A 12,059-nucleotide genomic window follows, 5' to 3' on the forward strand; every position below is an offset into this window, starting at 1 on the left:
CTGAAAGGCGTTTGCAGTCTTTCAGCCACTTCAGCCCTAATGCTTCAGAATTCCTCTCCTGAGAGTAAGGACATTCTTCTCTGCAATCTCAATGCCATTATCACATCTAAGAAAAATAACATCAATTCAATAATACTATCTATATGCTGTAAGGAAACCCTGGTGGCATAGTGGTTAAGTGCTAGGGCTGCTAACCACAGAGGTCAGCAGTTCGAATCCACCAGGTCCTCCTCGGAAACTCTATCGGGCAGTTCTACTCTGTCCTATAGGGTCGCTATGAGTCGGAATCGACTCGACGGCACTGGGTTTGGTTTTTTGGATACGCTGTCCATGTTTAAATTTCCCCAATTGTTCCCAGAAAATCTTTATCACTCTTTTCAAGTCAAGGCTCACACATTGCATTTGGTCTTTACTCTTTTTTAAGCCTGTTGTTGGCTGCTTTTGGGTGGGCCCTGACTGGTGGTTACCCCGGGCACAAGGGAATGTAATGCTCCCTGTCCTGATCGCATGATAGGTTGCCGATCCCACCGTTGTGATTCATGGCGTATTCATTGGCTGATTTTCAGAATTAGCTCTTCAGGCCTTTCTTCTTAGTCCCACTAAGAAGCTCCTGTCATAAATTTGTCAGTAAATAATACTGTGCAGTTCAATTTCAATTTCAAATTGACCCAAACTCAACCCCTCAGGCAGAATGAATAATCAATAACCAAAAATCCTGTTATCATAATCCTGGTGGGTCAGATAGTTCTCTTTATTTTTCACTCGGAGCCCAGAACAGTCAAGGCTCTGCAGTTAGTTCCGTCTTCAGTCTTAAGGCAGCAAGCCTATCAACGTCCAGAAAAGATGGGCTGAAAACTTGCTTTTCTCTATCCTGTGGAAGGGCAGCAGAATTTCCTAAGTATCAGCTACGGGGTTTGGTTCTTTGCCTCCCTCTGGGTCACAGCCTGCAGGAGGTTAGAGTTACAGCGACGGGTAGGATGAGAGCAGGTGGACGGCCAGAATCTGTTCCCGTTTAAAAGGAATCTCCGACCTCTCTTAGCGGTGTGACCTGGGGCCGGTTACTGAATTTCTCTTAGGCCTTATTTCTCTCTCCTGTCCTAAATAGGAATATTACAGTATCTTCCTTAAGGGAGTATTGCGAAGATCTAATAGGTAAATGTCTTAACCTAGATCCTCGTCCATGGTAAGTCTTAATAACCAAAAACCTGTTGCGGTGGAGTAGCGACCCTGTAGGACAGAGTAGAATCGCCCCATTGAGTTTCCAAGGAGCTGGTGATTTAGAACCGCCGAAATTTTGGCTACCGGCCATAGCTCCTTAATAAATAGTAAATTATTTTTTTGTGGCTATTATCATTATGATTATTGTTTAGCATTTGTAATCACCACGGCCATTGCCAACCTCTTCGCCGTCATCACCAGAATCCCCAACTCCCAGCCCGGCAGCTTCAGGCCCAGGTGACTCATTTCCAGGACAGCCTTCTAGGCAATACTTTCCTCTCTAGGGTGACTACTTCCCAGAAGGCAGAAATCTCTGGAAACCCTCTGATTTTATATTTTTCTCCCTCTATCAAACTCAGTCTTCCTCTAGCGGATTCAAACTAAGAATAGGAAGGACTCGCTCCCCAGGATTCAGCCCAGCTTCTCACGCGGCGGGCACCCTTCCCACGCGCTCCCAGGTGCCTTCCGCGCGCTCCGCCGCCCCCTGGCGGACGAGGCCGGCAGCGCCCTGGCCCCGGGATGTAGGGCTCCCACTTCTGCTCAGCGGCGCCCCGCGGTCCCCGCCCTAGGCTGGCTCCCGCCCGTCCGCTCGCGCGCCGGCCCCTTTCCCTCCCTGGTTCTCGCCGCCCAGCCACATCTTCCGCCGCCTTCCACTCGGAGACCATGTCAAGGCTTAGCTGGGGATACGGCGAGCACAACGGTGAGCGCCTTCTGCGGATCCGGCCGGGGGTCGGATGGGGGCGGAGAGACCTGCGGGGACCGGTCCGGACTGGACTTTTGCAAAGCGGGTGCCGGAGGGTGCTGCCCGTTGTCCCGGCGCCCGCCGACCGCACACTGCTGATCCTGCACTTGGGAGTAACTTTTCTGTTCCCTTTTAAATTGAGCCGCGCTTCCCGGAGCCTCGTGCAGGAAGCGGAGGGCAGGGTTAGTCTTGTGTACCAAAAAAAACCCTAGTCTTGTGTAGAAAACTTTTTTTGGGGAGGGGGGATGGTGATAGGGGAGCCTGGTGGTGCAGTGATTAAGAGCTCGGCTGCTAACCAAAAGGCTGGCAGTTTGAATCTATCAGCCGCTCCTTGGAAACCCTGTGGGGCTGCAGTTCTACTCGGTCTTACAGGGGATCAACTGCAACGGGTTTGGTTTTGGGGAGTTTTGATAGTAGGGGTGGTGAGGGTTGGTGTGTGTTAGTCCTGTCAAGGTTACCTAAACCCTCAATTTTCACATATATTCCTTCACCTTGAAAAACCCAGGACTTTCCCTAGTAATAAACACTTATCAATTAAAGGTATGGAGATTAGAAGCCTTACAACATGCTTTGATGAATTGAGGGCAAGTTCACTCGCTATCACTTAGGTGTAACAAATCATAAAAAATCTTCGAAAATATGATTAAGAAATCTTAATAACTTGCACTGCAACACTGAAGATTAAGTTGCTTATTGGCAGACAAAATACTGCAAATTTCTTAATAGCTGTTACCAGAAAATATTCCCATAGCAATTTGCAGTTGGTTGGCAACTACTGTGGACTTTAGTAAATCTTTAGATAATCTTTGGGAATTGAAGTTATTTTTTTGGGCTGCTTCTCCACTCTTTCTTCCTCTCATCCACCCTCATCCTAGCAGATTGAGGGTTATTGAAATTATAAGGCATTGGTAAAAATGTGTTTACTGATAGGAGCAACAATAAAAATAAAATGTATTCTTTTATTCTTGTATATCCTAAATCATCAAAAGTAAACTTTTTTATTGTTTTTTTGTTAAACTAACTTGATTATTTCAAATAATGATTTTTGGGATAGTTTCTAAGTAGATCAAGAAAGCTTTATATAAATGACTGTCAAAATGAGGGCTGTTTATAATAATAATACTAACACTGTTATGGATTGAGTTGTGTTCCCTCAAAATATGTGTTGTAAATCCTACCCTCTGTGCCTGTGGTTATAATCCCATTCGGGAATGGGTTGTCTTTGTTACGTTAATGGGCAAGATTTGTGTAGGATGGGTCCTGAGGCAATCTCTTTTGAGACATAAAAGAGATTAAACAAGCAAGTAAGAAAAGCAGAGATGGGGAAAGAGAGATGCTGAGCCACATGAAGATCACCCAGGAGCAGAAGTTGGAACTTTCTCCAGAACCAACAGAGAAGGAAAGCTTTCGCCTAGAACTGGCACCCTGAATTTGGACTTTTAGCCTCCTAAACTGTGAGGAAATAAATTTCTATTTGTTAAAGCCATCCACTTGTGATACTTCCATTACAGCAACACCAGATAAGACAGACTTTGGTACAGGAAGAGGAGGGTGCTGCTCTCACAGATAGCTAAAGTGTGGAAGTGGTTTTGGAATTGGGTAATGGGTAGATGCTGGAAAAGTTTTAAAGTGCTTAAACGTAAAAACGTAGATTGCTTTGAAGAGACTGTTGGTAGAATTATGGACATCAAAGGTAATTCTGGTGAGGGCTCAGAAGGAAGTGAGGAGAGCTATAGAGAAAGTCCCTGTCACCTTAGAGAATACATATGGTACCAGGAACAGAATGTTGCTAGAAATATGGGTGTTAGATGTGGTTCTGGTGAGGCTTTAAAAGAAAATGATGAACATGGGATTGGCCAATGGAGGAAGGGTGATGCTTTTTATGCAGTAGCAAAGAACTTGTCTAAATTATGTTCAAATGTTTGGTGGAAGGTAGAACTTGTAAGTGATGAACTTGGATACCTGGCTGATGAGATTTTTAAGCAAGATTTTAAAGGGGCCATGTGATTTCTTCTTGCCACTTATAGTAACATGCAAGAGGAATAAGACGGACTTACCTAAAAATGAACTGTGCAAATGAAAACAGAACTTAAAGATTTGGAAAATTCTGTTGTACAAATTAAGGACATGTGTCCTAGAATGTTCACCAAAGATGTGGCTACACAATCTTTTGTTAAAGAGACTAAGCCTGTGACTGATGGATCTAACCAACTTACCACAGCAGAAGACCCATTACTCAGACTGAAGGGGACAGAGAGAGAATGAAAGGAGAGAATGCTGTCTGCATCCTTGGAATTCTACAGGCAGGAAATAGGCCAAAGGAGCTACATCTGTTGTCCCCCAAACAAGAAAAGGATCATCCCTGGAGCAGATAGGAGATCAGCAAAACTGCTGGAAGGAGCACAGGAAGCAGGGCCTTCTTGGTTTCAAGGGGTGGGGCCACAGTCTCCTGGATCTCAAAGGAGGGGGCACAGCCTCCTAGGTTTCAAAGAATCAAATCTTTTCCAACTCGGTTCCAGGGTGTGGGGCTGCCATTAAGGTGTGCCAGGGGGATGGGGCCAAAGTTGAGGGGGTGGTGCTTCCATGACTAAGGGGCAGAAGAACAAGGCCTGCCAGGGCTGAGGGGGTGGGGTCACTACTCAGATGGTCTAGGAGAATGGGACCACCTAAAGCTGAGGGAGTGTAGTTGCCATCCCAGAAGGTCTGGAAGGTGGCCTGAAGCCCAGGGCCAAAGGGCCTCCACCCAGAATTCAGAGGGTGCAGCCAACACCCAGAGTTTGGAGGGTGGGGTCATTGCCTAGATAGTCTCAGAGAGTAGAGGATTATTTTCAAGTCTTGAGAGCTAATGGGTCATGGATTGAATTGCATCCCCCCAAAATGTCTGTCAACTTGGCTGGGTCATGATTCCCAGTGTTGTGTGATTGTCTATCATTTTGTCATCTAATGTGATTTCCCTATGTGTTGTAAATCCTATCGCTATGATGTGATAAGATGGATTATTGGCAGTTATATTGATGAGTTCTACAAGATTAGATGTGTTTTAAGCCAATCTCTTTTGAGATATAAAAGAGAGAAGCAAGCAGAGAGACATGGGGACCTTGTACCACCAAGAAAGCAGCGCCGGGAACAGAACGCATCCTTTGGACCTGAGATTCCTGTGTTGAGATGCTCTCAGACCAAGGGAAGACTGAGGTCAAGGATCTTCCTCTAGAGCTGACAGAGAAAAAAAACTGTCCCCTGGAGCTGGCACCCTGAATTCGGACTTCTAGCCTACCGGACTGTGACAGAATAAACTTCTCTTTGTTAAAGTCATCCACTTGTGGTATTTCTGTTACAGCAGCACTAGATGACTGAGACATAATGTAAACTGTTCCACTGGGTTTTGGACTTGCTTGGTGCCTGTTTTTCCCTTCTTTTTCTCCAGTTTCTCCCATTTGTAATGAAAATGTCTTCTTTGTGCCTGTTCCTTCATTGTAGTTTGGTAGCAGATACCTTTTATTCTAGATTTCACAGGTTCACAGATGAAGAGGAATTTTGCCCCAGGATGGAATTCAGACTTGGAGTTGATTTTAAAACTTTTGGGATGATGTGATGGGGTGAATGTATTTTTCATATGACAAGGACATGAATTTTTGGGGGCCAAAGGGTGGGTTGTTATGGATTGAACTCTGTCCCCCCAAAATATGTGTTGTAAATCCTAACTTCTATGCCTGTAATTATAATCCCATTTGAGAATGGGTTGTCTTTGTTATGTTAATGAGACAGGATTAGTTTAGGGTGAGCCTTGAGTCATTCTCTTCGGAGATATAAAAGAGATTAAAAAAGCCAGTGATAGAAGCAGAGATGAGGGAAGAGAGATGCAGATCACTTATGAGCAGAAGCTCAAAAAGCCAAGGACCTTCCTGCAGAGCCGAAAGGAAAGAAAGCCTTCGCCTAGAGCTAGCACCCTTAATTCGGACTTCCAGCCTCCTAAACTGTGAGAAAATAAATTTCTGTTTGTTAAAGCCATCCACTTTTGGTATTTCTATTATACCAGCACTAGGTAACTAAGACAAATACTAATAAAATACTTTCCCTGGATTAGCATACGTATTACTGAATAGTACTGTATAATCAAATTTTATGGAAAGCTTACTTTCACAAAGGAACAGAAAAGTTCCATTTCTAATTGAGGTTTATGATTTACCTGCTAGTTTAAAAATGGCAGCAGGTGAAATTTAGAACTTTAGTAATGAAAGGTAGGTTTAGGAAGATTTGTTTTGTGACTGAGGCCGTAATTAAAATTTTACATTTTGCTACCTGCCAATTTATGTTTGGGGAAAGAATACCCCACTAAACAAGTTTCTTTTAATTTCCTTCTCTGCTGGAATCATTTTTATTATTGTTATTGAACTGTTACTGGGTGCCAAATCCGCCCTCACTACTGTTAAGAAGAAACATATTTTTAATTAATGGTATTGATTACTCATTAATAGTTTAGGAAATACTGGCTCCACTGAAGCTCATATTCAGAAAAGCTTACAATCCATCTTAGAAAAGCCATGAGCAAAGAGTGAATTCCTGTATTTACTAAGGATTGTAGGGCAAGTCCCTTTTAGAGGAGCTTCTTTTCTGAGGACCAGGCCTTTAAGCAGATTAACGTTGGCAGCATCCTTACTGGGAACGTGTTGTATCTTGACTAGGCAAGTTTTGTTGTTTTTGTCTGTTGAGCTATTAGCAGGAACCAGGGAATGGGCAGATAAAAGGAAAAGTTAAACCTGGAATGACAGCAGTGATCAAAGGGAACATCAAAAGGCGAAGCTCGGGAGGTTGTACTACTCTCATAAACTTCTCAGCTTCTGAGACTAACCTTGGATAATTTTATTGGTTTAGTTTAGGAAATGTAACAGTCACTGAAAACTGTATATCACCATGGATGTTCAAAAGTTCCTGAATCAATTTGAGGAGCCACCATGCATCTATATTTAAAAACTATGTTTACCTGTCCCAGTTGCCATTGAGTCAGTTCTGACTCGTGGTGAGTCCATGTGTGAGTGGGTTTAAAGCTGAAAGTTTCGGAAAATTAAAAAAAAAAAAGGGGGGGCTCTTAACTACCATAGTGGTTAATAGATATTATTGGGTCTTTGATGCAAAGTAATATTATTTTTCTTCATTTTGGCCTGCGTCTGCTTTAAAAGACATTTCTGGCCATAAAGAACTGGAAACAGGAGTAAAGGAACTGGGAGGAGAAAGAAACCCTTTCCTGATAGGAAAAAAGTCAGCAACATGTTGTGACACGTGCATTGCGTATTTGAAATCTGATTCTCATTAGATTAACTCATCCTTGGTAGCAGTTAAATAGTTTTTTTTTTTTTTTACATCAGAAAAGGAAAAAAAAAAAAAGAACTAGATTGTTACACAGAAAGAATACTCAGAAAAGTAAATGAGTGCTGACAAGGGAGCTTAGTACCCTCTGTAAATAAATTGTAAGCAGGGACTTTGATGTCCAAGTTGCTTTGATGTCCAAAGTGCCAGATTCCCCAGAGGACTTCCGAGAGGATGTATGTGCATTTATGTATGTATGCTATGTCTTTTTGTACCTGAGACATATGTGAAAGAAAGAATTTATGCTTTCTTCTTCTCAAAATGAAGAGTAATAAGCAGTTTCGGATTAGGAAATTGAAAGCTGTCGATGACTGTGATATATGTGCATTTCTTTAAATCTTACTTTAAAATTTATCTTTCTTTAAATGGTTGTTGATGTTAGTAATAGACATTTAATTAACTGTCATGCTATGTCATTTTAATAAGTACTCGATTTTTGGAGGAGCCCTGGTGGAGCAATGGTAAAGCGCTTAGCTGCTAACCAAGAGATTGGCTGTTGGAACACACTATCAGTTCCATGGGAGAAAGACCTGACAATCTGCTTCTGTAAAGATTAAACAAACAGACAAAAAACCATTGCCATTGAGTCATTTCCTACTCATAGCGAGCCTATAGGACAGGGTAGAACTGCCGCATAGAATTTCCCAGGCTGTAAATCCTTACGGAAGCAGACTGTCACATATTTCTCCTGCAGAGCGGCTGCTCGGTTTGAACCACTGACCTTCTGGTTAGCAGTCGAGTGCTTAACCACTGTGCCACCAGGGCTCCTTTGGTAAAGATTACAGCCTAGAAAACCATATGGGGGCAGTTCTACTTTGTCACACAGGGTCACTGTGAGTCAGAGTCAACTCGACTCCAGTCCTGGAGAAGGACATCATGCTCAGTAAGGTAAAAAAAAAAAGTCAGCGAAAATAAGGTAGACCCTTAACAGGATGGATTGACACACAGCTGCAACAATGGGCAAACATAGCAATGATTGTGAGGATGGCCAGGACTGGCATGTTTAGTTCTATTGTCCATAGGGTCTCTATGAGTTGGAACTGACTCAACAGTACCTAACAAAAACAACATGTAAAGTGAATCACATCTGTAGAATGACTTGGAGTTCACATGAAGCCACAGCCGTTGGTTTTATAGTGCTTCCCGGAGGAAGGAGGAGCACAGACCAGTGAGTTGCCAGCTTATTGGCTCACATTAATTTAGCAAACATGTCTCTGATTTGTGAACTTGATGCAGTCTTGACTTTTTAAATGGAAGATCAGGATAACAGTTGTTCCCTGTGTTGGAATTCAAATGTGGCATTTGCAAAATAGCCACAGAAGCAGTGATGTCACTAAGGGGGTGCAAACTGCACCTAGTGACACTGTCGGGGGGGTGACACCAAAATGCCTATCTATAAAAATATCCGTGTAGTTAGTTGTAACAATAAAAACATTTTTCTTAAGGTCTGCTCTTAAGAAAAAGAGCAGTTTACCAACAAGGCTAAAACTCTATGCTGATTTGCTTTTCGAACCTTCTCATGTGCTCCGGTCAGAGCTGTCATTATTACCCAGTTACAACGATGCTTCAAATCACGTAGTTTCATCTGTACACACTACAAGCATGTGGTGGTGTTTTCGTTGCTGCTGGTGTTTTTATACTCAATGATTTTGCCAGACTTTCTGGTGTTTTAGCTACAGTATTGTGGTAATTAGTATTTGTGAACCTGTATCAATAACTTTTGAGAATAAAGTTGTAATTAAAGGAAAAGGAGAGATATATGTGAGTTATGACTTATGAGTAACATTACTACAAAAAATATTAGGATTCTGTATGGTCTGGTTCAGGAGAAGGTCCGTGGGGGGGGGGGGACACCATGAGTTACCGCACTGGATGACATCAACCCTAGTGACACCACTGTACGGAAGGACCTTCTGCAACATACAAAGAAATAAATTGCAACCTGACTCCACCACAGATAATCAAAAACAAAACATTTCTTGACGTGGTGGAGTCGTTATATTTGGATTATCCTGTGAGAAAAAAATTATATATTTCCCTGGTGTATCTGTTGTGCATCACGTGTAATTGAGTTGAGACCTGGGTAGCCCTGGAAGATACCAGTGAGTAACAAAAGAATGAAGTAGGGACAGAATATTTAAGGAGCACTCCCCTTCTTTCCTATACAGCTTTCTTGGGTCCTTTGAGTCTCCCAGCATGTAAACTTGTTGACCTCTGGAGTGACCACAGTTTACTCTTAAAGCTGAGACTGAATCTCCTTGTTCTCTATGATGAACTGTGTTATTGTTAGCTTAGTAGAAGAGTACTCCTTGAAAAGTACTTTATAAAACCTACACACTCTTTTGTCTACAAGGGTTAGTTTAATGCTGATAATGATTTAAGGCAAACCAAGTAGTTTTCATATTTGTAATAAAAACAACTAATCTTATAAAAATTAAAAAAAAACCGAGATGCTAAGCTCCTGAAGGTGAGGATCTTATTAATCCATGTTTTTTCTTCAGCCTCAAGTACTGTGCATTGTATCCAACAAATATTTGCCAAATGAAAGAACTTAGTTCTTTTCTTTTGTTCTTATATTTTTCAGGACCTATTCATTGGAATGAATTATTCCCTATTGCTGATGGGGATCAGCAATCTCCGATTGAGATTAAAACCAAAGAAGTGAAATATGACTCTTCTCTCCGACCTCTGATTATCAAGTATGACCCAAGCTCGGCTAAAATCATCAGCAATAGTGGCCATTCCTTCAGTGTTGGCTTTGATGATACGGAGGACAAATCAGGTTGGATTTTTTTTTTTTTTTTTGAGGGGTAAGGGGGTTGGAAACTGGACTGACTTGGAATTTGCCTTGAAGCATATGTTTTTCTTTTTTGAAATGACATATCATGTTTTTAGGACTTAAGATAATTTTATCTTGAAGTGATAAGGAGTATTTAGAAAAGGGTGTGTCAAATGATCTTTTGAAATGATCTTAGCTTCTTATTATACCTTCATTTAGAATGTATCATTATGAAAATATTAACATTTAACAGTATTTTATAAACAATTCTTGATTTGTTTTTGGAAGTTTTAGTCATAATTATTTTAGTCTTTATTTGCAAACACTGTGATGTTGGTTAGTACCTGTGACTTAATAGAACACATTTTTTAATATCTTATTCTCTTATTTTAATTACAAAAACAATACACACTAGTAGTAAATGAAATAATACAGAAATGTATGATAAAATTTTTAAGTCTCTTTCTCCCCACAACCTCTCCTAAACTGACCAAATGTGTACATTCTTTCATAATATTTCAGTGCTTAGCCACATATACACATATATGTATCATTCGTTTATGTTTTTGCCTTTTCTTTTTAGAAATAAATTTGCAATAATGCTGATTTACCCTGAAACGTTTTATTCTGCATTGAAAAATATTTCATAGACATCTTTCCAGGTTAAAATATATATACATCTAACACACTTGGTTAAAAAGCTAGATTGCATCAGCTGTGCTTATATTAAAATTTATACACCATCCTCTTGTAACAATGAAAGTTTGTGATGGGGTGGGGGGTAGAAGTTTTATTTGAAGGAAAAAAAAGGAATATTTGAAACATTTTTATGTACTGTGTATTTCTTATTCATACTTTACTAGAACTTGTAATAAAGGTTTTGTTTGATGTGTTCATGGGATAGTCTTTCATAATGTGAACAAATAATGGACCAATTAAAAAAAACTTCATTTTATTTATTAGTTTATTCATTAAATGAAGAAATGTAGAAAAGAGCATTTCCTTAACATGAACATGTAATCCTCCTTCAGGCATACCTGTTGCCCAAGGAATAGATGGTATCAAGTTTAAAAGTGAGATAAGGGCGACAACTAGGAAGAACCATATTCTGGAACAGTATTTGAGGCTTCTGACAAATAATTTTTATTTTTAGTTTAGTATTAGGGTGATGCATATTTGCTCTATTAATGAAAAATATAATTAAGTTAAACAATCCTTAATTAGAAGAATATTTTCACTTATTCATTAAGCTCAGATGGAGTTTAATATTTATTTATTTATTTAAAACTTTATAGTTAACAAAAATTATAAGCCCATACAAATTTCTTCCATTTATCAAATTCATAAGAGTGATATGTTTTTATCAGAGCACTGTAAAATAGGCATTAAAATAGCTTAACACAGTGTTTCCAAGGGTTTTTTTGGTGTGCTTTTGTATACATATTCAATTCCGTTTCCTTGAAACTATGAGTTTTGTAAATCTATATTAATAGATATGGTTGATGTAATGAGTTCATTGTAGAAGTAGTTTAAAGTTTCTAAATACAAAGTTTATACCACTCATAATTGTAGTTTGATATTGTCTATAAAAAGTAAACATAAAATAACCGGAAGCTATTCACTCCTAGTTTTAAAATAAGCAATGAGATTGTATGTCACCTAAAACTTTATGTCTCTTCTTTATAAATGTAGACATCCTTTGTGACGATCCAAGTTTTTCTTATCTGTGTTTCTTTCTCTGTCTTTCTCTCACTCCATCTTTCTTTGGTTTTCTCTCTAAGCCAAAAAACCCATTGCCGTCAAGATGATTCCGACACATAGCAACCTTATAGGACAGAGTAAAACTACCGCATAGGGTTTCCAAGGCTGTAAATCTTTGCAGAAACCGACTGCCACGTGTTCCGTGGAGCGGTCAATGGGTTGGAACTTGCTGACCTTTAGGTTAACAGCCAAGCA

General features: G+C 40.3%; 1 protein-coding gene across 1 annotated transcript in view; it reads left to right on the top strand.

Moving 5' to 3' along the window:
- Nucleotides 1–9,837: 9,837 nt before the first annotated feature.
- CA13 (carbonic anhydrase 13) overlaps nucleotides 9,838–12,059 on the top strand; it is a 41,374-nt gene continuing 39,152 nt past the window's right edge. The window contains exon 1 of the mRNA XM_023545844.2: nucleotides 9,838–10,106. Coding sequence (XP_023401612.1) covers nucleotides 9,866–10,106 — 241 coding nt within the window. The 5' untranslated portion in view covers nucleotides 9,838–9,865. The remainder of the gene's footprint in view (nucleotides 10,107–12,059) is intronic.

Source organism: Loxodonta africana, chromosome 14 (assembly GCF_030014295.1).
Source record: "Loxodonta africana isolate mLoxAfr1 chromosome 14, mLoxAfr1.hap2, whole genome shotgun sequence".
In the NCBI taxonomy this organism is placed as follows: Eukaryota; Metazoa; Chordata; class Mammalia; order Proboscidea; family Elephantidae; genus Loxodonta; species Loxodonta africana.